Source organism: Vigna angularis, chromosome 1, assembly GCF_016808095.1.
Source record: "Vigna angularis cultivar LongXiaoDou No.4 chromosome 1, ASM1680809v1, whole genome shotgun sequence".
In the NCBI taxonomy this organism is placed as follows: domain Eukaryota; kingdom Viridiplantae; phylum Streptophyta; class Magnoliopsida; order Fabales; family Fabaceae; genus Vigna; species Vigna angularis.
The window spans coordinates 42,245,338-42,272,594 of record NC_068970.1 but is presented as its reverse complement, the minus strand read 5'-3'; the positions used below and the strand labels follow the sequence as shown (position 1 = coordinate 42,272,594).

General features: G+C 33.2%; 2 protein-coding genes across 4 annotated transcripts; one reads left to right on the top strand and one right to left on the bottom strand.

Annotated features, from left to right (window-relative positions):
• The first annotated feature begins 11,157 nt into the window (after positions 1–11,157).
• LOC108347895 (uncharacterized) lies at positions 11,158–19,117 on the top strand. 3 transcript variants are annotated; one of them, XM_017587354.2, is made up of 9 exons: positions 11,159–11,297; positions 11,376–11,502; positions 11,601–11,676; positions 11,772–11,844; positions 11,943–12,038; positions 12,233–12,283; positions 17,317–17,679; positions 18,442–18,547; positions 18,647–19,117. In XM_017587354.2, exons 1-9 carry the CDS (start codon positions 11,223–11,225, stop codon positions 18,787–18,789), a joined length of 1,110 nt encoding a protein of 369 aa, XP_017442843.1. In that variant the 5' UTR covers positions 11,159–11,222; the 3' UTR covers positions 18,790–19,117. The 3 variants fall into 3 exon arrangements, with proteins under 3 accessions (XP_052725917.1, XP_017442843.1, XP_017442842.1); XM_017587353.2 differs by having other exon boundaries at positions 18,442–19,117; XM_052869957.1 differs by lacking the exon at positions 11,376–11,502 and having other exon boundaries at positions 11,158–11,297; positions 18,442–19,117.
• Positions 19,046–24,399, bottom strand: LOC108347896 (purple acid phosphatase 8). The gene is made up of 7 exons (XM_017587356.2): positions 24,124–24,399; positions 21,518–21,674; positions 21,229–21,336; positions 20,282–20,409; positions 20,048–20,176; positions 19,596–19,663; positions 19,046–19,508 (listed from the first exon to the last, which is right to left on the bottom strand). Exons 1-7 carry the CDS (start codon positions 24,310–24,312, stop codon positions 19,292–19,294), a joined length of 996 nt encoding a protein of 331 aa, XP_017442845.1. The 5' UTR covers positions 24,313–24,399; the 3' UTR covers positions 19,046–19,291.
• Positions 24,400–27,257: the final 2,858 nt, after the last annotated feature.

Here is a 27,257-nt window from a genome sequence, read left to right as displayed (position 1 = left end):
AATTATGTATGATATGAACTTCTCTAGCCCACAGTCAATGGCTAAAAGCTCTTCTTCAATTGTGGCATAATTAACTTGGGCTTCATTGAAAACTTTACTTGCATAATGAATAACATGGAACCTGTCCTCCTTTCGTTATCCTAAAACAACACCAATAGCATGATCACTTGCAACACACATCTTTTCAAAGCTAAAAGTCCAGTCTGATGGTGTGATGACAAGTGTAGAGCTCATCTTGCGCTTGAGCTACTTAGAAACTGTGAGGAAATCCTGATCAAAATAGAATTTATTATCCTTGATCAATAGTTTGCTTAAGGGTTTGGTGACTTTGGCAAAGCCCATTATGAATCTTCTGTAGAACCCAACATGGCCTAGGAAGCCTTTTACTCCCTTCACATTAATAGGTGGAGGAAGATTGAAAATAACCTTCACCTTAGTATGATCAACTTCTATGCCTCTTTTAGAAATTTTGTGGCCTAAAATAATTCCTTTCCTTAACCATAAAATGGAAATTTTCCTAGTTCAGCACTAGGTTGATTTTTATGCATCTTCTCAATACAATGTTAAGGTTTTTCAGGGATGCATCAAATGAATCACCATATACAAAGAAGTCATCCATGAAAACTTCAATATTTTTCTTAATCAAATCAAAACATATAGCTAGCTAGCATGCACCTTTAAAATGTAGTTGCAGCATTACACAACCCAAATGCCTTTTTCCTATAAGCAAAAATATCACATGGACAAGTGAAACTTGTCCTCTCTTGGTCTTGCGGATGCACAACTATTTGCTTATAACTTGAGTATCCATCAAGGAAACAATAATCTAAAATGGAAATGGAAAGTGATCATTCCTTGTAGCTTAAGTTTCCTATAATCAATGCACATTCTTCATCTAGTGACTATTATGGAGGGAATTAATTCATTCCTTTCATTACACATAATTATCATCCCTCCCTTTTTGAGCATAACTTGTATTGGACTTACTCAATGACTATCAAAGATTGGGTAAATAATCTTGCTTCAAGTAATTTGATTACTTCTTTCCTAACCACCTCTTTCATTGTTGGATTAAGTCTTCGTTGTGGTTGAGCCATGTGCTTGTGATTATCCAGCATTAAAATTTTGAGTATACAATATGATAGGTTTATTCCGTTTAAATTTGTAAGACTTCATCCTAAGCCTTCTCATTTGCTTTTAACACTTCAAAAGCCTATTCTCTTCTTCAGGTGTAAGAGAATTGCTTAAAATGCCCAGCTTGTTGCACTCATTCTCCATAAATGCATACCTCAAGTGAAGAGGCAGTTGTTTCAACTCTAATTTTTGCGGCTTCAGTACCACTTCAACTATAGGGTTGTGTGGCTGCAATGCTACTTTACAACTTTTGAAATTTCTTCTTCTTGTAGCTCTTTAGACTTGTCAAATTATGTGATATTTTTTCTAATTTCCTCTTCTTTACTAGAATCACCTCTTGGTTCAATATTCATAAAAGCTTTTTGAAGAGAATCTGCTGGAGAGAATGATTTTCTCACATCCATGCAAATTCTATCCAACAAATCTATTTTAAAAAAATATTTTCTTTCAACTGGATATATCAGAGCCTCAAACACGTCAAAGTTCACTTCTTCATCTTGTACTCGAACTTTTAGTTTTCCATTGTCCACGTCAATTATGACTATGGTAGTTTCATGAATGGTCTACCAAGAATGAATGGTACTTCGACATCTTCTTCTATATCTAGTATCATGAAGTCCATAAGGAAATAGAATTTATCAACCCTTACTAATAAGTCTTCTACTATTGCATAAGGATATTTTACTTCTCTAACAGCTAATTGTAGTTTCATCCTTGTAGGTGGAAGATCTATATCACCAATTTTTTTATCCTTAATAGTGGCATGAGTAAGATCTAGCAAAACTTTTCCAACTTCAAATTTTGTTTCTACGGCTTTAGTTTGCGATTGTAGGGTTGAAGTCTGAATTTGTCTTTATTTTCTATTCTTATTGTTGCGTTTTCTGATTGTGCATTCAACCTCTGAATCAAACAATGAAACCTATTTTTGTTCTTTCCTTTGCATACACAACAACTCAAACAATAGTGAGCATTGTTAAAGCACAAAAATTTATGTAAACAAGAGTACAAAATCAATGTAACGATAACTTAAAAACAATAATACAAAAATAAAGCAAAGCAAATAACGCAACCAATCATTACTCTCCCAAGCAACCTCTTCGGCTAAATAAAACAAATTCCTCTTTCGAGCAACCTCTTCGACTAATGGATAAATTAATCTTAATAGAACAAATATCACTCTTTCGAACAACCTCCTTGGCTATGGTGAAACAAATTCCTCTTTTGAGCAAGTTCCCCAACTAATGAAACAATTCTTACTCGCCTCCTCAACTATGGTGGAATAAATTGCTTTTCTGAGCAGCCTCCCTAAATAATGAAACAATCACTCTTTCAAAGAGTCTCCCCCATTATGGTGGAACAAATCATTCTTTCAAGTAATACCCCCACAATGGTGGAACAAATCGTAATCACATATTCATAGAAAAGTATACATAATTTTGAACCCCTTCCCCGTTCTTAACCCATGCACCCAAAATACTCATTTAATTCACAAAATAGAAAAGAAAATTCTTTTGTAATCACAAATATCAAACCGTGGAAAATATCCCACAAGCCCATCATTCATTTAAAAACATCATTTTTCCCCATTTTCAATCATCCACGGTTAAATTCCCCATGTTCCAAATTAGTTATTAATATCTCAAAATATCAACATAGTTCACATAAAACTCTTTTAAACCATGGGATAATAAAATTAACATGATCAAATCATAAATCAAAACTAAATATTTATTTTCCCAAAATCATATTTATAGAACCATACCCTTCAACCCCTTACCTTCATGAAGCACAAAGAAATTATATTTTCATTATCAAGCTTGCCTAAAACCACTTTAAAACAAAAAACAAAGGACTAGTTTGTTGGTTTAAACAAAAACAAAACCAGAATAAGTTATTGTTTTCATGTATATAAAAAGTTGTAAATCATACATTCAAAAATAATGCAGAAGTTGATCATTCAGTACCTTGTGTGTGTTCTCAAGTGCTCTATCTTTGCCTTCATCATCTTTATCTCAGTTCAGTGTGCGTGTGAGGAGGGTGCTTGGCTTTCTCTGTGGAACCCTAGGGGAGGAGTGTTTCTTTTCTCTGGCTTCTCTCTAGAACATTTAGATATTTGTTCTTTCTCTCTCTTGACTCTCGAGACTTAATATGGTATCAAGAGCATAGGAAAACAGATCCTGGTGTGTGTGTGTGGGTGTGATTGAAGATTGTAAGTGTGTGTATCCAGATAAAGAAGTATTCTTTGAGATGTGTACATCCTTAAAGGTGAATAAGGAAATCAAAGAAACTTCAAGATCCAAACGAGAGGGAGATGACAGGCTTTGGAGGGATACAAAGGCCTTTACCAATATTTGATGGGAAGCTCTTTGATGATTGACGCATAAAGATGCAAGCCATATTTGGCTTCAAGTATGTTTCAGAAGTAATAGAAGATAGACTTCCTGAGTTAGGTGCAAAGGGCACTGAAGAGGAGAAAAGAAATTACAAGATGCAGGTGAAACTAGACAACAAAGCCAGATTTCTCTTTATCAGTGTGTTAGTCCAAAGATCTTTAACAAGATCTCTAAGGCTGCCACTGCTAAAGAGGTGTGACAAATCCTGGTGAAGACATATGGTGATGAAGACAAGAACAAGAAGGTAAAATTGCAGACTTTGAGGAGGCGATTCGAAGTTCTGACCATGGATGAAGGGAAAACCGTGGCAGAGTATGTTGACAAGGTGCAGGAATTGGTAAATGAAATGAGGGTATTTAAGGATGAAATTTCTGATCAATATGTTGTTGATAAAGTTCTAAGAACCCTAACACCCAGGTTTGATCATGTGGCTTTTTCTATTGAAGATACCCGTGATCTGGAAACTCTGGAAATTGAGGAGCTGCAACACTCATTAGAAGCTCATGAGTATCACATCAATGGGCACAAGTAGTGCCAAGAAAAAGCACTACAGGTCAGACCTCAATACAGAGGGAAAAGGGGGTTCAAAAAAGGCATTAAAGGCAGTAAGAAGCATAAAGATTCACTAGAACAACAACGAGAAGAGTCCAGTGAATCAGTGAAAGGCAAGAATCAGAAGTCTGATGGTGAGTGGAAGTTGGACAAGAAGAAAGTTAACTATTAGGGGGCTAATCTGATCAGGAGGAAGAATCAGGTTCTGAAGTAGTAATGTTGATGGCCAACATTAATGAAGAATAACTAGAAAATACTATATGGTATTTAGATTCTGGTTGTTCCACCCACATCATTGGGAGGAAAGATTGGTTTGTAAGGATGCAGGGGGTTATTCAAGGGAAAATCAGATTTGCATATGATAGGAGTTTGGCTGGAGAAGGTTTTGGCAGGGTTGTCTTGAGAGATGGGGATGGGAAAGAAGTGATAATTGAAGAGGTACTATATGTACCAGGTATGAAGACAAATCTGCTTAGTTTGGGGTAGCTGCTACAAAAAGGGTATGTGATGAAAATGGAGAACAACTGTCTCAACATTTTCAACCAGAATAAGAAGATTGTTGTGCAGGCTCAACTGTCACAAAACAGAACCTTCAGGGTGGTGATGAATGCAGTAAAACACTAATGTTTTACTACAACCGAAAATAGAGAAGAATGGTTGTCGCTTCTCAGGTTTGGACACTTAAATTTTAAGGATTTATCCTAGTTAAGCCAAAAGAGTATGGTGAGTGGCTTACCAAAGGTTAAAATACCAGAAACAATATGCAAAGAATGTATCCAGTACAAGTAGACCAGAGGCAGTTTTTAGAAATTCTTACTCCAAAAGTCAACAGAGAAACTAGGGGTGGTTTATTCAAATGTTTGTGGTCCTATACAAACAGAAACACCTGGGGGCAGGAGGTATTTTCTATTATTTATTGATTATTGGACTAGGAAGTGCTGTAGTTACTTAATTAGGAGAAAGGGGGAGGTGTTGCAAGTGTTTCAGAAATTTAAATGTCTTGTAGAGAGACAATGTGGGAAGAAGGTTAAGGTGTTGAGAACAGATGGAGGAGGAGAGTATACTTCTACTGAGTTTAAAGATTTCTATGAAAAGGAGGGAATAATACATGAAGTTACCCCCTCCCTACACACCACAACACAATGGGGCAATAGAAAGGAAAAACAGAATCATATTAAATATGGTTAGGTGTATGTTGAAGAGTAAAGGGTTGCCTAATTTCCTATGGGGAGAAGCTGTACTGACAACCACCTATGTTCTAAATCTGTCTCCAACAAAGAGGCTGGATGACATTACACCTGAAGAAGCTTGGACTGAGGTAAAACCAAATGTTAATCACTTGAAGATATTTGGTTTTATATGCTATAAACATGTACCTGATCAGTTGAGAAAGAACCTAGATGATAAACAAATTTCTCTAATTTTGGTGGGGTATAATGCTATTGGAGGATACAAGCTGTATGATCCTATATCAGGAACAACTTCTATCAATAAGGATGTTGTAATAGATGAAGTTGGAGTGTGGCTGTGGGAAACAACTGAGCATGGAACATCAACCATTATTTTGGAAGGTGAAACTACAACAATTGAGTCAGATAGGTGCAGGAGAGATGACTAATGTAAGACCCGAGAAATTTAGAGTTTATAAATAAGAGTGTAGAAAATAAAGAAATGTACTTTAAACAATAGAAGTTGACATTTAGAAAAAATAGAACGTTATGTTGTAAAACCACTTGAGATATTATAGGGACCACCACCTAGTTGGTTTCTTTTAATTATATTATAATTAATTTTTAAAAGATAAAAATCAGTTTATATAATGAGAAATAGAAATAAAAGAATGGAAAAAGGGAGCGTAGAGAGACAGCTACGTAACATTTGAGATAAAGGAAAAAGAGAACACGAGACAGAGACATTGAAGATGAGGAAAATATTTTTGAGAAGATAGCAGAAATGTACATATCTGATTGATTGATCTTCAATCTTAAAGTTTTATAATTGATTAAGAAGCTAGAGGCTCTGCCCTTTTTCTTCACCGCGGCAGAGTCAACGTTGGTGCGAGAGCGGCGAAGCACGACGAGGCACGGTGAGGTCGCGGCAAGGGCGTCTTGCAACGGTGGCATTTCCACGAGCGTTTAAAACTCCAGCTTCTTTCTTCTCTCTTTCTTGCGGGAAACCAACCTAGAGGGATTATCGATGCCACTACGATGTCGGCGTGAACATAACGATGGTGCGGTAGAGGTGCATTGAGGGCGTGGCGTTCCCTTCGCGGCGGTGTGTGTTGCGGTGGCGGCTTTTCGCGGCGCAAGGACGGAGGCTTTATTCTTCTTCTCCTCCTTTTTCGATTTTGCGATTTTAGGTTTCGGGTGCTCACAAAAATTTTTCTGGGTTGCTATTTTATTTTTGGGTTGGTTTGATCTTCTCTGCAGGTCTGGTTTTCCCTAATTGGAATTAGGTTTCCGATCGAGAAGATTAGGGTTTGCTGAAATTGGGAAATTAGGGATTTCTGGTGTAATTGGAATTTCAATTATTGAAATTGGGGTTTTGATCTTATTCTGTTTTTATGATTAGAGATTGTGAAGTTTTCGATTTGGGTGTGGTTCTGTTTACGTGTTTTGGATTTTCTGTTGATTCACGTTGGAGGGTTTCTTTCACGCGGTGATGGCTGTTGTGGTGGTTGCGCTAGTGAAGCAACCATGGGTGGTCGCGGCGATGATGCGGCTGGGACTTATGGTGACAATCGTGTTGGGCCTAAGTTGGGCTTGGAGACCAGCTTGGTTTTTCTAGTTTGGACTGACAGTTTTAGATTGGGCTGGTAAATTTAGGTTTGGATAAGTGATTAGGCCGTAACGTTAATAATAAAGCAAGAGAATCACAGAAAAGTTAATAGACTAAGAAATGAAATGAGATTGAAAATGAAATTGGAAATAAAAATTATTGTAATGGAAAATAAATTAATTAATTATTGACATTAATTAATGAAAATAAATTGTAAAGGGAGAGAGATGGAAATATTAGTTTATAATAATAATTTTTATAATTTTGGAGAAGAAAATTATTATTATTGATTTAGCTATTAATTGACAATTAAATTAATTTAAATTTAAATTGGAAAGAGAAATTAATTTGATTCAAAAATAAGAAATTAACGGGATTTTAAATTAATTGGGAATTTGATTTTAATGATTAATTAAAGTGATAAATTATTTCTTATTTTTGGATAATTAATGATAATTATTCATTTGTTTTATTTATTTATTGTTTGAATGGAATTCTGTGAGAAGTTCATATTGAGTATATTGTGTTTTGAATAAGCTTTAGATACTGATGAATGAATAAAGTTAAGTAGAGAATGAGAATATTGATTGGGTTTAGAAATATGATAAACTTTGACTGATAATTGAAACGAGTAAATGTTGGAATGTATCTGAGTGTGAGTGGTCCTTGTTACTATAAAGTTTATGGTATTGCGGAGACTCATGGTTTTATTTATGATGATGTTATTTCTAAGAAAGGTACATGTGATGATGATTCGTAGTCACAATGTGTTTGGAGATGATGTTGATAAGGATGACTTTTACGATAGTTATGATATAGTTAATGATGATGTTGGTAATGATCAGGATGTATAAACGATTCTGTTAGTAGGATAATGTTATAGATGATTGATTTGTTATAAGTTGTGTTTACTTCCTATATACCGATTTTATTGTTACTCAGCTGCCAACACATATAAGAGACTTTGACTTGTCTTATGATGCTACACTTACATCAGAGGGTAATTTTGTTCACTATGCTTTAATAACAAAAGCTGAACCAATTGAATTTGATCAGGCCGTGAGAGACGAAAGGTGGTATAAGGCAATACAAGAAGAAATTGACTCTATTGAGAGAAATCAAACATGGGAATTGGCTGATTTACCTTCTAACAAGAAACCTATAACATTAAAGTGGATTTATAAGTTGAAGATAAACCCACAGGGTGTTGTTGTAAGGCAAAAAGCTAAGCTGGTTGCTAAAGGTTTCCTACAAAAGGCTGAAGTGGATTATGGTGAAGTCTTTGCTCCTGTAGCTAGGGTTGAAACAATCAGGTTTGTGGTGTCTCTAGCAACTAAGTTTCACTAGTCATTACATCAATTATATGTGAAATCTGCTTTCCTAAATGGGAAACTTGAGGAGGAGGTATATGTTTTTCAACCACAAGGGTTTGAAGTTAAAGGGCAGCAAGGCAAGGTTTATAGGCTGAGAAAGGCTCTCTATGAGCTTAAACAGACTCCAAGAGCTTGGAACTAGAGAATTGATTGGTTCTTGAGCAGTATTGGGTTTGATAAGTGTGTTTCAAAACACGAGTTGTATGTGCAGTGTTGCCAACACAATGGCAGACTAGAAAAGCTAATTGTATGCTCGTATGTTGATGACCTATTAGTCACTGGGAGTAGTGAGGAGCTAATTTCGAATTTCAAGGCTCAAATGTTGAAGGAATTTGAAATAAGTTACTTGGGAAGACTTAGTTATTTTCTTGGGATTGAATTCACTGAAACTAAGTATGGAATTGTGATGCATCAGTCCAGGTATGTTCTAGACCTATTGAAAAGATTTGAAATGGTGTTTTTTTAATACTGCTAATACCCCAGCAGAAGTAGGACTAAGGTTGGAAAATGAGCCAAAGGAGGAAGCTGTAGATCCTACAACTTACAGGAGAATGGTTAGGAGCTTAAGATACCTTTGTAACACTAGACCTGACTTGAATTACAGCGTTGCAGTGATAAGTAGGTACATGAATGTCCTAGAATGTCACATTTAAATGTTGCCAAACGTATTCTAAGGTATTTGCAGGGTACACACTCCTATGGGATATTACTAGAAAGAGGTAAGGCTGAAAAAGACGTTCAAATCACTTCTTATTCTGATGCAGATTAGTGTGGTGATAAATTGGATAGAAGAAGTATTGTAGGGTACATTTTCTTCATTGAAGGGTCTCCTATTTATTGGAGCTCCAGAAAAGAGCTAGTGGTTGCTCTAACATCATGTGAGGCAAAATACATAGTTGTTTGTGAAGCTACGTGTTAGGCAACTTGACTGGGTTCTTTGATGGAAGGTTTGAAGGTGAAGCTAGCTGGAAGAGCCATACTGCTTGTGGACAACAAGTCAGCCATAGATCTTGCTAAACATCCTACATCGCATGGAAGGAGTAAACATATCGAGACCAGGTTCCACTACATCAAGGAACAGGTCAACAGCGGGAAGCTTGAAGTACTACAGATCCGAAGATTAGCTTGCAGATATACTCACAAAAGAACTTAAAGGTGAGTGCTTTCTGTCACTCAGAAAGTAGATCAGAGTTGTAAGAGTAGATATCGGTGAAGATAGCTCCAAAAGGTGTTCGAAAACCTAGGGTTTTCGTCGGAGTGAAGAGGCTTGCTCGGTGAAGGGGTTTTTCCCGGTTTTAATCAGTGAAAAACGTTCGTGTGCTTAAAGGAAGCATTTTCTCCCAATTTTAATACATGAAAAATGCTCGGATCGAAGAAGGAGAAGGTTTCACCGATTCAATCGGTGAAAGGAAGTGTTTTTCTTCAGAAAAATGAGTTTTCGTTGAGATTAGGGTTTTTGTTTAGGAGGAGTGTTGGTGTAAACAAAAACAAAACCAAAATCAGTTATTGTTTTCATGTATATAAAAAGTTTTAAATCATACATTCAAAAGTAATACATAAGTTTATCATTCAGTACCTTGTGTGTGTTCTCGAGTGCTCTCTCTTTCCCTTCATCATTTTCATCTCAAGTTTAGTGTACGCGTGAGGAGGGTGCTTAGGTTTCTCTATGGAACCCTAGGAGAGGAGCGTTTCTTTTCTTTTCTCTGACTTTTCTCTAGAACATTCAGATATTTATTCTTTCTCTCTTTTTACTCTCGAGACTTAATATAGTTAACTTCCCTTACTTATAACACCAATTTTCCAATCATCATCTACTCATTAAAAATCAAAACTTTCAATATATTCACTTTCAAAAACATGTTTAAGATATCAAATAATACACAACTCAAAACAAATATAATCTAGTTAATTCTCCTTACCTCAATATTCCATGTGGACCAAATTCAACGTATACACTCATTTTTATTAACTAAATGAATTCAGGTTGTAATATTTTAGCTAGCTAAATATTTATTAAATCTCATATCTTTTATCATAAATCCTGAAAATAATGTTTTTTTCGATTTTTAAAACCCTTTGCCATGCCCAACGAGACTCCCTGTACGCTTAATGCCCCTTCTTTGCAACTCCTCAGCTCAACAATACGACAACCCTGTTAGAACGACCCACTCAATGCTGCTTAATGAAAAAAAAAATGTTACTCTTGTTGAGAATCTTGAGACTTTTAATTTACTAAACATATGCTCTAACCAACCGAGCTACCATCTCAATTGTTTATTTTATTAATTATTATAATTTTCTAAGATCTTACAAATATGATGTAAAATTTACATTATTATAATTTTTATATTTTAAATTATACAATTCAAAATGTATTGTAAAATTTATATTTCAGAATCTATTATCCAAAATACTAAATTTACTGAATTATATAATTCAAAATATAAAAATATAACGTTTCTTATTCCGCATTTTATAATTTGAAAGATTTATGAATTGTATAATTCAAAACTTAAATTGTAAAAGGAATAACCATTATAACATGTATTTTAAAGATAATGGAGAGATGTAGGAAGAAAACATGCGCGTTTAGGAAATAATGACCTCTTAAAGATTTAGACTTTAACTTATAACTCTCTACAACCTTTGTAATAGAAATATCTTAAAAAAAATACCAATTATCAAACACTGTAAATAACTAACCATCTTACATCATAATAGATTCATTAATCCATATCCACCTTTCTAAATTATTACTCTTGATAATAATTATTTAAATAATATACTTTTTATAATTATAAGAATATATTGTTTAGGATAAAAAATATATTAAAATTAAATAAGATAACATGTTAATTTTTATTTTTAATATAAATATAAAATATAAATATAATTTTTGCAGTTGAATAGCTTAAACCCTAGCCCGTGGGTAAATAAGGTGTTAAGTAACTGTTACGCGAAGAGACACGACCCGACGTTGAGTTTAGTAGTAATGTCCAAGGTTGATTTTGAGCCTCAACATTCACGCCTCTTCATCCCCAACTTCCTCTCCCTTAACGAATGCAGAGTTAGTTTCTTTCTTTCAATGTTTTTTCTTTACTAAAACCTTTTGTCTTCATTCTTTCTGATTTTGATTTTGGTGAAGGAATTGGAATTCATCCACAAGAGTAGCAGCACCGTGGGTTACAGACCCAATGTCTTCTCCACTACTCTCTCCCATCTCATAGCTACCAATTCTTCCCATTTGGTCATTCCTTTTATACCCATTAGAGGCATTACATCAAAACTTCATTTCCACCCCAAAATTTGTCAATCTCTTTGAAATTTATTTCACTGTATTTGCCTTATTTGTTTTCAAATTTGGTTGCAGAAAGGTTGAAAGACAGGTTAGAGGAGTTTTTCAAGTGTGAGTATGAGCTCGTCATTGAATTCACTGGTTTAATCAGGTTGGTTACCTTTGCCTTACCTCACTTCAATGCTTGGCTTCTATTCTCGGTTAATATGCATTTTTACCATCTTGTTTGATGGTGCTGTGAATCAGTTGGAGCAAAGGAGCAAGCATTGGATGGCATAGTGATGATAACAGGCCCTATCTCAAACAACGCCATTTCTCAGTGAGTGCCATTCAACCAAGCAGCCCCATTTTAAGATCTTGAGTTTTTGTTATGCTACACATTTAACCTTTTTCTCCCTTTTGGTAATACCATGAAAGGCAGTATGCTATTTAAATAGTTACGGCAAGGATTTCAGTGGTGGGATATTTCACTTCCAGGATGGTGAGCCCAAGTCAATTATGCCAAAGGCCGGGGTGAGTTTTCCCTATTTTTTTATGATGTTGTTTAATAAGTAATCTGCAGTGGACGTTCCCGCTGTTGGATATGGTGTTTGAATTTTTTTTATTGAACTATAATGTGTTCATTAATAATTCTAAGTAGGAAAGAAACAAGTCTTTCACTCTGTTTATCTTTCTTGAACTTGAGATTGATTAACTGTCTATTTCAGGATGTTGTGATGTACACAGCAGATGACCATAACATTCATTCTGTTGATGAGGTATATTCAACTACTCTCTTTATGGTTGAGCGTCTATTTACTTTGTTGTATTCTTACGGTGTTTATTAGAATCAAATCTTCATTGCCTCCTCCCTAACTTCTGAGCCAGGGCCCTAAGAACAGAATTCTTTGAACTAACATGATTTGGTTTCTCATATTTTCGTCATTTCTCTCATCAAAAACCTTAATGAAAAGTTGATTTTGATTATGTCATCCCAACAATTAATTTCCCTAATTCAAGCATGATTAATTTCCGTATAAACAGTATAACGATAATGATTATCAATTAGTTTTTCTGGACAGGGACATGAAAGAGGCTGAGTGTATCTGCAAGAAATTGAATTGATAACGCATTACATTAATTCATTATGATATAGTAATGTTTTTCAACAGTGAGTGTTGTTATCGATACAAAACCAGTAATAGAGCTTATATGGTTCTTATTTAAAAAATTGAGGTTGACACTAGTTGATTGGTTCCACTTTCATCTTGTCTTTGGCAAAACTTTTTAGGTGATGAATTCATACTTGGGTACATAATCAGGGTAAACCTACTACCCAATAGGGAGGACTCCACTTGATTTAAATATTTCATCTTTAGCATTTATATTTTACACCTATTGGTAAGGTTTTCTCTTGATTGGATCCGTGCTTACCCATGGAATGGTCCCGGACATGATTAGAATATACAGAACATCATCATATAAGCCTTCATTTCCTGAGTTTGTTACTTCTAAGGCATATCATTATATATGCATAAGCTTCAGTATTATTTTCTTTTTTTGGTGATGAGAAGTCAATTTTATTTGCTCATGAATATGGATTGTTAGCTGATTATTAAATGTTTTAAATTAATATTGATAATCAACATATAGGAAATCACTAAATTTTTGTGGTGGTTTGTTTGTTTCTTTAAGTTGCCATTTTCAAGAGTATAGCCAAGGTTTTCAAACTCGAGAGTTTACGTAAACTCGTGAGAGACTAGTAAATTCGACTGGCAAGCTCGACTCGCAAGCTCGACTCGCAAGCTCGACTCGCAAGCTCGACTCGCAAGCTCGACTCGCAAGCTCGACTCGCAAGCTCGACTCGCAAGCTCGACTCGCAAGCTCGACTCGCAAGCTCGACTCGCAAGAGTTTACTTTACATAAAAAGTATTATATGAATAACATCCTAATTTAAATAAGTCCACAAAATTATATAACTTCAAATAAATAAGTTCATAGTAAAACATAAATTGAAATGTCAAATGTCTATGTCTAATCCTCTAATGGCATCATCATCTCCGTCATCATCTTTATCCAATTCTTCCCTTGATGAAAGTAGTGCATCTTCAATGTCTCCCAAAAGTTATGTTATCAAGATCAAGAGCATCTAGAGCTGGATCTGTTGTTGCTCCATCTATGTGAACATTTTCACCATCATTTTCACCTTCATCTTGCTCAATCTCAACAACATCATCTGCCTTCAGTTATCCATTCATCATTTGATTTAATGTCACCAAATGGAAGAACAATAGTTTTTCGAATTTGTCTACTTTTCAACTTCAAGTTATACATCACATAAACTAAATCCTTCATCTTTTTTTGATGCAAACAATTCCTTCTCTTTGTATGAACCTAAAATGAAATATCAAATTTTTAGTATAGATATAAACCTCATAAAGAAAATTATAAATTATAAATAATTTAAATTACCATTTCAAATGAGCTCCAATGACACTCACATCCTAAAGAACTATAAGTCAAGCTTAGAATTCGAATAGCAAATCTCTTCAATTCTGGAGTTCCATCCCCAAACATCTCCCACCATTCCCCAGGATTAAATGCTTTCCTGCATTACTTTGCATCTTCCATTCCAAAAAGTTCTCTAGCAAAATGAAATTCAACAATATGCAAATTAATTTTTCTTCTTTCTACCAAATATGTTACCAATCTTCTCAGGCACATACATAATCCTTCTTTCACCTCTCCACCATCATCATATCTAAAGTTAGGTTCATAGTGAAAATGGAAGTTGAGAAAATAGGCAATTGCATGAAAAGACCTATGAAGTTGATTATCCCATCGAGCATCAATTATTCTCAAGACCTCTTCATAACTACATATAATTACCAAATGAATTATGCTATATTAGAAATAATTTCACACATACGTAATTAAACTTTGAATGAGTAAAAGTTTGAAATTTTACCTCTTCTTAATATTGTTAAAATTGGACCTAATCTTCTCTTTTGCACATTCCATCTCATCATAAATGAAACCCATTGCGTGTTTTACATCTAAGTCCACCAATCTTAAGACCACCATAAGAGGGACAACAACTTTTAGGCATGTGTAGACATTCTAACATCTTGAATAGTTTATCAGTTATTTTTGGAATGTATGAGGTGTTAAGTGAACAAAGAAACACTAACCCTTTAGGACTATTCACCAAGAAGTTGCAAGTAAAATGTCCTTTTTTTCTCTGTCCAGCCAGCCATTAGACATAATGGTATAGCCAGTTCTCTTCCACTCCTCCTTATATTCCTCAAGGATTATATCTGTTTTGTTCACAGCTTATTTCAAGAGCTTCTCTCTAATATCATGATAAAACGGTTTATTGGCCTACTCCACACTAACCAATCATTTCACACATCTTTGCAAATGTTGGATTTCTAATTACATTGAAAAGAATGACACTGGTGTAAAAGACTTCAGCCACTTGAGCATCAACTTCTTCTTTGTATCTTCTTTTCATCATTTGATTTATAGTTGCTTGGACTCTCCCCTTGTTAGTAGTGGAAACTTTTTGGTTTCCTTTAAAACTAAACACCCTATGTCCTCCTTTAACACTCTTACTTTCTTCATGTTCTTCATCAATGATATTTAACTTTCTTCTCTTTAATGCAACATCCTTTAACTTCTGCAATTATTTTTATCATCAAAATTTTTATTTCTTCCGAAATAGATGCACAAGGTTTAGAATCCTCTCTCGTTCTAGCAAGATCATGTTTGAATCTAAATATGCCTCCACTCACAATCTTGGAGCAATAATTACATATAACTTTTCTTCCATTACCACTAATATCAAACCCGTGTTTCCATCCAATGTCTGATCGGTTTCCCGAAGCATTTGCACTTGGAAAAGTACAAGGAGGAGTGAAAGAGAACTGGCTGTACCATTTGCAACTTCTTGGTGAATAGTCCTAAAGTGATGGTGTTTCTTTCTTCACTTGACACCTCAGACATTTCAAAAATAAACTATTCAAGATGTTAGATGACATTGTTGAGTTTGTTGGAGAAGAAAATGTAATTCAAGTTGTCACCGATAATGCTACAAATTAAAAGGCAATTGGAGAGTTGTTGATGCAGAAAGGGGATAAATTGTATTGAACTCCATGTGCAGCACACTGCATTGATTTGATCTTTGAAGATTTTGAAAAGAATTTGATGGTCCATGAATTGACAATTTAGAAGGAAAGAAAGATAACCACATATTTATGGAAGATCAATGTTGATTTCCTTGTTGGAAAAGTTCACTAAGGGTAGAGACTTGATAAGACCGGGTGTGACTAGATTTGTCATGGCTTATATAACTCTTACTTGTCTTTATGAATTGAAGACATCATTGTTGACCATGTTTAGCTATGAGGAGTGGAAGACAAGCAAGTTTGGAACTTCACAAGAGGGGAGAAGAGTAGAACACGTGTTATTAGATAGTTAGTTTTGGAAAAATGTCTCCACATGCTTAAAAGCTACTGTCTTTCTTATGGTAGTCTTAAGATTGGTGGATTCAGATGTAAAATCCACAATGGGTTTCATTTATGAAGAGATGGATTGTGCAAAAGAGAAGATTAGGTTCAATTTTAACAATATTTGAAGTTGTGGTAAACACCAGAAGGGGGTTGAATAGTATTTTCCTAACTCTTTTGTGGCTAAAAGGTTGATCGTGATGTACTTGAGTTTGTGGGTTCGTTGTGCTTCTTCTATAAACGTTACTATTTTGAGATTGTTTATAGGTCCGACTCAAACTCATTTTCCAAGAGATTTGTAGGCAGAATCCTTGAGGTTGATAGTGCTCGTTGATGACTTGTTAACTTGTGTGTTTGGAGATTACTTCCAATAAGAGCCAATTGTTTTCTAAATAAACTATAACACGCAAGTGATTTTTATACTGGTTCACTCGTTTTAGCTACATCCTATTCTCCTCTAAATTTAGAGGGTTTCATTAAATATGTAGTGAAGTACATTTGAATATTTAACCACTCCTGATATTCTAGTCAAACTGAGTAATCACTGTTACTCTGACTTGTTGAGTTTCACCCACTTTTGGTTGTATAGTATTCTTCACTACTCCTGGTATCCATAGACGCTTCTGGTGCCTTCCTAACACACCGTCTAGTTTAATTTAACCCACTCCTGGTTGTCCCTGTCCAATAGTAACTACTCGTTATTGTGACCTCGACTGTGTTTCACCCACTCCTAGTTGTGCAATATTCTTCACCACTCCTAGTATCACTAGACGCTTTTGGTATCCCTCTGATACACCGTCTAGCTGAGTTTAACCCACTCCTGGTTGTCTCTGTCCAACAGTAACTACTCGTTACTGTGACTTCGACTGAGTTTCACTCACTCTTGACTGTGCAATATTATTCATCATTTTTGGTATCTCTAGTCAGTGATAACCTCCAGTTACCCTAGATCAATTGAGTATTTGCAGTTTATATACATTTGTTATTTTATTTTAAAGTTTTAATTGCATTTATAAGCCCCTGACTTTTATTAACTTTTAACAAAATTGTTAATATAATAAGAACCTTTTTGTTTCTTTTGGAACAAAAATGTAGGCAGAAAACTGTTATCTGTTCTACTTATTATTGACGGGATTAAATAAATCGAGACTGATATAAGTAACAGTTGTAAAAATATTTGTTTTGGAGGAACTAAACTGTTGTGAAATCATTCTATCAGGTAACTGTTGTGCAAGGGTAGTTCAATCTTCAAAAAATACGACCTTATTAAATCTTTCTTTCTGATCTGAAGTTATCTCTGTCAGATAACTGAAGGAGAAAGGCTCACAGTTGCTTTGTGGTTCAGTCGTGACGGCTCCCATGATGAGGACAAGAAGCTCATTTCCCTTCTTTCACAACACTTATTGCATAAGAACGTTGCTGATTCATACCTACCTTTGCCAGCATCCGGTAACATGTACTGGTTTTCTCATGGCCAAGCTTCTGATTGCCAGATCGGTTTTAATATATGCTGGGCTAGACTGCATGTTCTTGGATATGACATATATATTTCTCAAGACACTGGTGTTGACTCCGATGTCTCTGACTTACTGGTAAAGCCTGTGCATTTAGTGAGGGGAAGTGAGTTGCTAGATCAGGAATTTGTCAATATTATGCATGCACTTCAGGTAAAGCCTGTGCACCTATTGCATTTTGCCCCTGTTTATATTAGAAGATCAAGTTTAAACGCACATAATTAAAATACATCAAAAGCCTATACAAAGTGACCATTCTCTTTGCTCTTCTTTATGTATAAAAAGTAGTTTTTATAAATGCCACTGGTATATAGTCTTGCCGTGCTAGACAAGGCAAAGAAAACTAACTACAAATTTAATCATGTGTCTGATTATAGAAATTATTACTACTACTACTATTACTATTAAAAGAAATTTGTTAAGACAGGTTTTATAAAGAGGAGTTGGTTTACTTGATGATGACTATCAAAACGTTGTGTAGAACAGTCGGAACTGTCAATATAAATGTGGGAAAGTCTTGCTTTTCAACATAAGGAGAATGCTTTCTAGAAAGTACTGTCAACCTGGCTGCATTAACTAAGACTTTTGATATATTAATGTTAAAAGGAATAGAACTTAAATTTAGTTTGTTTTTGGACTTCTGTTGTCAAGGTTGTCTTGACGTGTTTCTAAGAACACGAGTACTATGACTCTATTTCAGCATTATAATAGAAGGGTTCTTATTATTTCAGCATTATAATAGAAGGGTTCTTATTATTTCAGCATTATAATAGAAGAGACTTAAAAATTGACGTTTCTTTTCTATTTAATTTGCATTTTATGATGTAATATGGTTCCTTAATTTTTCTTCAATTATTTCAGTTGCTGTTATTTATGCATCAATTTTACTCTGATTGATGGTCTTTACTCGAACAGGTTGTGCATTTCTATTGTTGGCAAGGTTCAGCTTTACTGGACAAGGTATCAAATACAGATTCCAAGGTAGTAAAAGTGACAGATGCGCAGAGAGAGAAAATCAGTGGTCTGAACTCTGTGCTTTCAAATGATGATGATTTTGCTTCCAAAGTTTTCTGTAATATGCTTTCAGAAGAAAATAGATCCATTTGCTTTGACTGGTCAGGAATTCTGGCAGCAGTAGCTGCTTGGGAAGATTACGCATTGAACATAAGCCAACAAATTCATTTACAGTTTCCTTACTGGAAAATTCATGAATCCATCTACAATCTGCAATTAGATGAGCAGTGTTCAACCAATAAAAGGTAACCACCACATGCAATTGAGCTTGGGTTAAAATTTTGGAAAAAGGCACCGGTTAAACTACTAGAAGATAGTTTGTGAAGGTTTGTTTTGATAGCTCTATTCGAGTCATTGTGCTCTGGGAGAGTTTTAAGGCGAAGCTGCTTCGGGAGAAATGATAAATACGACTAACAGATGTTTCAAGATTTATCATAAATGTAAGTGTTTATGCATACATACTTTATTTAAATTGGGTTAGTCTCTGCTATTAGGACTGGGAGTATAATGCTAACTGGAACACTCTTGGATATTTCGGCATCAATATTCAATACTAGGTTGCATACATGACAAACCACTCTATGCCTTTGTTTCTTAAATAACTGTAGCACGAGTTTATGAATAATTAACATATTGCGAGGCCATTAACACGTTCCTACACATCCTTTTCTTTTGTTTTTTCATCACAAATAGTACATTTTTAAGTCGTCTGAATTTTCTGTCAGAGGTATTTCTACATATACTCTAGGTTTTATATCCAGGCTAGTTTAGGTTCTTTGGATATGCTCCACGTATGCAAAGGTTTGCCAGAAACATCATAAAATATGATATCTGCATTGTTTTCAGTGATCTGCATAGACATGAAACCCTGTCCATCATAATACAATTTCAGTTCTTCCAAGTTCCATGGCTTGACATCACTTGACCACGCCTTTGATCCACCTCCACTTGTTAGAAAGTGAATTCCGCTGAATTGTTCATGCAAACCACAGAAGCATGAATGTCAGAATTGTACTGATGTTGAAGCTAACCATTTAATAGTAAGACATGCTTACCTGTTTTTGTCAATTATGTGCTCCAGGCAGTGGTCATGTCCATTTATGTATGCATCAACATTGTTTGCCTGACCAGTAGTGAAGAAACTAATTGGTCAGAAATTGTACACTTTCATGCCATGTTTTCAACAATAATTAGGGAACTGAAGTTTTAATATGGTCTCAGCTATTTGTCTCGTTATGATCTATGAATCTGGTTAATTTGCGTAGTTAAACCATGTCCATGTTTCATTTATATGACAAGTGGGCAATCAAAAAATTGTTTTGCTAGATATGTTGGTGCCTTACATGCACATGTTTGGAAATTAGAAAGCCACAAAATAGGGATTTTATTTAATTTGATACATTTAAGTGTAATAGATAAAGAATTCTCTTTTAGTTCGATACAGTTACAGTTATCCGGACATTATATATTATATATGGTTTTACATGTTAAAATTTGATTTGTTTACCTCCAAGATGGGAAGAAGTATGTGTTTGAGCTCGTCAGTGTTACCATGATGCCCAGCACTATAGATTGTGTGGTGACCAACCACCATCTTCCATTTTGCCTTTGATTTAGCCAAAGTTGAATTAACATCCTACATAACAAGGAAATGAGTGACATGAAAGACATAATAATGCAAATTCAATGTCTTTAACTTTCTAACTATTTGAAATTATGTGATGTTCAAGTTGTAACTAACCACTAATAGTTGTGAAAGGTAAGACATGCGAGGAAGCACGCCTTCCCAGTCATAAGTATGCTCTCCTGGCTCCTCAAAGTACTGGTCTACAAATGGACTCGTGTCCACGAACAAAAACTCCACAATTTCTATAAACACAAAAGGATAATAAGTACCACTGACCAACAGTCTATCATCTCAGCAACTAATTTAGTTCAATTTAAGATGTTTTATTTTGTAAAGGAATTAAAAATTCATTTTGTAAAATCAATTGTATCAACTTAAATTATAATTTGTTAAAAGCTTGACTGAGTTTCAAGCCAGGCCTAAAATTATTAATTTTTAATTGACTTTGTATTATTTTCTTTTGTCCATTTAGTACTCAAATTTAATACTTTTCATTGGATGAAATAATGGTTATTTTGTCCTGTCATCTTACCCTTTTGTATTTATATGTTAACAAATATAAAATTTCGTAGTTAATATAAAATAATATTACAATTAATGTAAAATAGAGACTTTTATTGTTTTAATATATGGTTAGTATAAAATAATATTATAATTAGTGATTGCTTCAATTTGTGATTTAGGATTAATATAAAATAATATTATAATTTATATAAAATAGAACCACAAAATTTCTTTAACATGTGAATACAAAGAAGTAAGATGAAACATCCCATAAGCAACAAAGGGTAAACTTAAACAAAATTGAAATAGGTAAAAAGTATCAAGATTTTGAGTAACTTCTAGATAGAAAAAATTTAATAAACGCTTAATTGAATATACATAAATTTATTTATGAGAGACTTATAATGTAATTAAGTATTTCTTAAAACACAGATGTCTAAATTGATTTATCTGGTGTTAAAAACAGCTTTTACACATCTTATCCAGAGAACATAAATTAGCTTATTTTTTTCCTTTTAAAATAATCAAAGACAAACTTTCATTAAACGAATTCATACCTCCATCGAGAATAAAAGATCTCAGACAAAGCCATCTGCTATCTTTTTCTTTGAGAACAGGACTTAGTTGTGCCTCAACATCACCTCTATAGTCATGGTTACCGAGAACTGCCACATTAAAAAAGAAGGTTATAATTTTATAATATATAAGTTACTGTAAATCTCATTTTATAAATTAATTTAATAAAATTATGTTAGATTTAAAATTTATTTCTTAATCATGACATACGTGCCAAAGTAATTTTAGTGTTAATTGTTTTCTTTGAATATTGAAAATTAGTTAACTTACCACTGTACCAAGTCTTGTGCAAGCTAGGGGCAGTATATATGTCAACAAATGATTCGTAGAACGCAGGATCTTCAACCCCTTTTAGCCCATCTTCATAAAAATTGTCCCCAGTGGAAATCACAAAATCTATATTTAATTTCTCACCCACTATTCCCATCTACAAAATTAAGCAATATCTTATTAGTCCATACACCAAAAGTAAACAAAAAAAAGTAAAAACTTATTTTACAACAATAATTTGTTGATTTTGAAGTCGTTCAGAAAATGTCATTTGGAATAATTTATAGCATTATTATGTTCTGTTGGAATATTCAGATATAGATTTGGGTGTTGTGTTGGAAAGAACATGCGTGGGATTATTATCTCCAAAAGATTGAAGATTGAATAATAGGTGTTAGGTCACGTCAGTGCCATGCACACTGAAACCATTGGTCTCACAAATGCATTAATAATGCATCCAAAACTTCTTCAAACGGTTCATATTTTCAATGAATTTTCTTACTATGCCACAACCAATCACGTTTGCTTTTCCTGATACCTATTTTTCATCATGACCTTATTCATCTGCTAAATAAATTTCTGTAAAAATAATCACAACTAAAAAAGTATATCTTTTAATATATACTGATATTTGATATCAACTTTACAAAAAAAAGTATAATTTTTTTCAAATTATTAATTATAAAATAAAAAATGATATGATATTTCAATTTTTTTTTCTAGAACATCTTGTCACTGTTAGTTATTATCCATGGATTCAGAATAAAATGAAAAAACAAATGTTTAAATATTTTTGTAAATAATAATAACTTCTTTACATAAAATGATATGGAGTCTCACATAAACATATATGAGTCCAACATAGATTTACGTTGGTCAATATCTAGTTTAACGTAAATTATTTTACACTTATTATTTATGTTTTATCTGATATCCATTGACATCAGTTGTTGCAATATTTAACGTAAATTTACATTGAATGTTGTGATCAACGTAAATTTACATCTTCTCTTATTTGAAATAATCAGTTCTAAATATTTAATATAAGAAATCTCTTTTATTTTATAGTTCATCAATTTAAACGAAGACAGTTTACTTTTACATTGTTACTTACAAATATGCCATTAATTTTATATTATTGATTTTCGAGTCAGAATCTTTCTTTTTGCAAGTATTGTGTAGCTGGATTTTGTTGGAAAGTAAAGTTTCACATTCAATCAAAATCGAAATGTCAAATATATCTATTTTTCTGGACTGTTAAATTCTTGCAAAGAGACATATCTTTGTAAAAAAAAAGTAAAATAAACCTATTAAATTTAACATAATGCTTTTAATAGTAACTTTATTTTTTCTTTAGTATAAGAATACAAATATCAAACCATAGTTTTAGAGAGAGTATATAATATGTAGAAATTAAGTGGGATGATGTGGAATGAAAAATAGCATATCTATCACATCCCAAAGTTCAAAGGTGCCACGCCACTATGAAAAAAAGGCAAAGGTTGATGTAGAAACATGTATGTTGTAATTATATATGTAATTAACAGAAGACAGAGATAGATAGAATATTATATACAAAAGTAACTTATAAAAATTAGCTTATGGGTAACAACTTTTCAGTGGATGGGTTGGAAGATAAACATAAAAGAATAAAATAACAAATGTAATAATCAGTATATTTTTTTCTAGTACATTATAATAAATTAAATATGGTAAAAAAATAACTTAAAAAATGCATGTAAAAAAAAAAACATGATATGGCAAAGAGAAAACGGGAGCTCAAAAAGTAAAGTCTAGAGATGATAGATTAAAAATGGTATCAGCATCTTGCGAAGCATATGGAATATGCCAAACTTACGTACTACTGATAATTCATTCAAATAGTTAATAATTGCAACCTAATAAATAGATTAATTGATTGAATAATTGTAGGATAACACCCGTTTATATTTATTTAACACATACATTATAAAAGTAAAATATCATAAAAAATCTTTGTACTTTAAAAAAAATAAAAAAAGTAATGTAAAATAGATGTTATAAATATACATTTTTTTTGCTTAATCTCATGTTTCTGAATTTTAATAAATGAAATCAGACTACATTATATATTGATATAATTTGATGAAATATAGTAACATAAAAAATTAAAAACGAATTGATAAACTGATTTAAACAAATCAAATCGCTATCAATTTTTAACCAAATAAATTGGATGATATAATTCAAATTATATCAATCGAGATTTTTCTCATCAATTTTGCAAATGCTATCAATTTTTTTGTTATTGTTTTTGAAATGGTTCAACTATATATGTACAAAGGATAATTGATTAACTACAAACTTTGTTTGAACATACTGAAAATACGAAGCTGCACTCCGAATAGTTAGCATCATCATTGCTTTTAGTTTTGTTATAAAAAAAATAGAAACTCATCCTTCTCTCTGCAGAAGTTTTTAAGTTTATTCTTGTTCATAAATTCATGGTTAGAATGGTAATCTGAGATATATATCGTGTTCATGTGAACACAGAAGCAAGATATGAGAATAACATATAGTTATGGTTCATGCAAATTAAAGAAGAGAAAGATTAGAGGAAATTAAACCTGATTAGCTACGAAAGATTGATTGTGTGTTCCTTTTCTTCCCCAATCTCCAATTACCAAAAAATGAAGAGATTGTTGTGATTCGTTAAGAGGGTGTTTGAATCTTGGAAGTTCAGCAACAGAAGGAGTGATCAATAAGCACAACACAGCACACAATAATACCATGTTTTCCTTTAAAGATAAGGCCATGGCTTTTCTCAAGAAACTATAACCCAGAAAAGAGAGACAGAGAGAGAGAGAGAGAGAGAGAGAGAGAGAGAGAGAGAGAGAGAGAGAGAGAGAGAGAGAGAGAGAGAGAGAGAGAGAGAGAGAGAGAGAAAACCAGAAAACCAGAGACAGAGATGATGGAGGAAATATGTTATATATATATATAGAGAGAGAGATTGTAATTTTATCAGATAAATTTAATGTGTATATATAAATTTGAAATAAGTAATAATTTAAACTATATATATCTGAACAAGACATATACGCTACGCTACTGTTCATTAATATAAAGTTATTAAAAATATGTAAAGACTATATCAGTGGTGGAAACCATTTTAAGCCTTTTTCTGTAAAAGGAGAATTAGAGGTGGTATAAGTTTTGATGGTAATTAAGGAAAGTGAGTTATTTCATATTATTTTTTTGTTTATTTTTAAGGTAGAGGTGGTACAGTAAAAAAAAAGTCGTTATTTATCTTAAAATAGTGGATTACAATAGTTTTGTATAAATATTTCAAAATAAAAATAGAATTAAAAATATTTTGTTTTCAAAATTAAATTATAAAATAATTCGTTATCTATATTATATGAAAGTCATGTAAAATAATTTTTTCAATAATATGTAAAATTTATATTATAGTTTATACTGAAATTTTATTTATTACATAAAAAAATGGAAAAAAATATTATACATTATTTTCATAATGTAAAAATTAAACATAGTTTATGAACGTAACATACTTTTAATAATAATTTGAAAATAAAAAAACATATTTAATCCTTAAAATTATAATTAATTTCACTATATTATTCTGTAAAAACAATTATTAGTTAACATGCACTACCACTGGTTTAATATCAATATTTATTTCTACCCTCGCATAGCTTGATATTCTGATAGTTTAAAATATTATTGGTTTCTTTTAATGAATCTTAATCAAATTAAAAAGATAACACATAAAAGTTAGATTGAAATAAGGGAAACGATAATGTATACAGTAAGTAAATAATAAGGGACAGCCCAATTGTTGAAGAAAAGAATTGCGTACACGATTAGTGAATACATAAAGCTTTTGGTGGCAACAGCGCAATGCAACTATTTCACGGTATAGTATTTTTGAAGCAACTATTTCGACTTCTATATTTGAGCTAAGATAAAACTAATAAAATGAGATATTAATTTAGAGAATTGTTATTACAATTATTCAGAGATATACATATAGATAGTTTTAAGGAAATTATAATACAACAAGAAAAATAAAAGTCTTTTTTAAGATTCTAGGAAGAAAAGAAAAATAACATAACAATACAACAACACCATTCCTCTTTGAAATAAATCAACTTATGTTCTTTCATCTGTTGGTACTAGTAAATTGATCATTGCAAAAGAAAAAAAAACAATATAAACAAAACAACACAAAAGGAAAGAGTTAACTACTATACAAAATAATTGGCCTAATTTAATCATAAAATATCAATTTATAAACTAAACATGTAGAACGTACAACAAGTCATATATTCAAACAAACAGTTGATATTAGACTCAATTATCCAGATACATGTTTTTGACATAGGTTGTGCACTTGTAATGGTATCTATGCTCTACACAGTCGTAAACAAAGGGATTATCACCCTACCACTTACAAAGTTAGTCTCCTTCGCACCTAGTACCAATAATCCAGTGGCTAGAACCTCCTACGACTCTTAACACATAACTCATTCTACTTTATTTGAGTGTGAATAGTTATTAGAGTTCAGGATACATTCTTTCTGACCCCCTTATGTTTTTACATACTCTAACAAAACCACATAGAATTTGTCCTTGAAATTCTTCCAAGACCATCATCATACTTGTCCACAACCATAATCATCACCACAAATGTTAATAAGCAATATGCATACACATTGAAGGTCAAAGGTGGCACCCAGCACTAAGCTTCTTGTAGAAGGTAACACTTAGTGGCAGTGTTAGCGTTCAACAACGTCAAACGTTTCGCAAAAGGTGACTCTCAAAGACAGTCCTAACACTTAGCGTCATTCTTCTTGCAAAAATTCGCACTCAACGACCACTACAAAAAAAAGGTCATTTAAATACGGATTATTACATACGGATCCAGATCCGTACATAATTTTTTTGTTATATATGGATTTTATATACGGATAAATTATATAATAGAAAAACAGTTTTTATACGAATTATTCGTACTTAAGATCTGTACATAATGCTGGCGCCTTTTGTTTGGAGTTTTCTGAAGGATAAAACTTTATATAATATCTGAATGTAATTGGGTTTCCTCCAGGATATTATATACATATATTAAAGAAAAAAAATTAACAAATTAAACCCTAAAAGAAAACGTAATAGGCAGAGAATGAGTGTTGTTGGAAAGTTCTTGAGCCCTTCTTCGTCTCAGCTCTTTCTTTCCTCTCGGCTCTTTTCTTCCCTCTCGATCGATCATAGCTTTTTCTCTGGCCATTCTTGTCATCAAGTGATTCTTCTCATCGATCATAGTCATTCCCCTTCATCATCTGGAACCATCATCTTCGTTCGTCGATCCATCATCTTCGTCGCTCAAACCCTAGGAGTCCCTGCCTCCAATCGTGGTCTTTCAAGGTGTCGTTGTCGCTGTGTGGTACCCATGTTCTCCCCCAACATTTTTCATTTCGCGAATTTCGTACGAGACTGAAGAAGCAATTCCTAAAGACATTGAACCCTAGGTATTGTTGTCGAAGCATTGTCATTTTTCCTCCGTGTCTATGACCACCGTCTCACCACTGCATCTTCAAACTAATCTCCTTCATCTCTCCATTGTGTGTCGTTTGATGTTGTGTGGCGTTCGGTGACGGAGTTCGTCAGAGACGGTGACGAATTTTGTTGTTGTTATTGGTTAAGGTGACGCTCACTAGGTCCTAATAAGTAGCCTCTTTGT

What these genes read in the sequence shown, in the direction of transcription:
- LOC108347895 (XM_017587353.2), top strand. Translation starts at nt 11,223, where the DNA reads ATGTCCAAGGTTGATTTTGAGCCTCAACATTCACGCCTCTTCATCCCC. An exon ending in TCTCCCTTAACGAATGCAGA is followed by an intron (nt 11,298 to 11,375) that starts GTTAGTTTCTTT and finishes ATTTTGGTGAAG; the next exon opens with GAATTGGAATTCATCCACAA. An exon ending in TCCTTTTATACCCATTAGAG is followed by an intron (nt 11,503 to 11,600) that starts GCATTACATCAA and finishes ATTTGGTTGCAG; the next exon opens with AAAGGTTGAAAGACAGGTTA.
- LOC108347896 (XM_017587356.2), bottom strand. Translation starts at nt 24,312, where the DNA reads ATGGCCTTATCTTTAAAGGAAAACATGGTATTATTGTGTGCTGTGTTG. An exon ending in AATCTTTCGTAGCTAATCAG is followed by an intron (nt 21,675 to 24,123) that starts GTTTAATTTCCT and finishes TTAATTTTGTAG; the next exon opens with ATGGGAATAGTGGGTGAGAA. An exon ending in ACCTTTCACAACTATTAGTG is followed by an intron (nt 20,177 to 20,281) that starts GTTAGTTACAAC and finishes CTTGTTATGTAG; the next exon opens with GATGTTAATTCAACTTTGGC.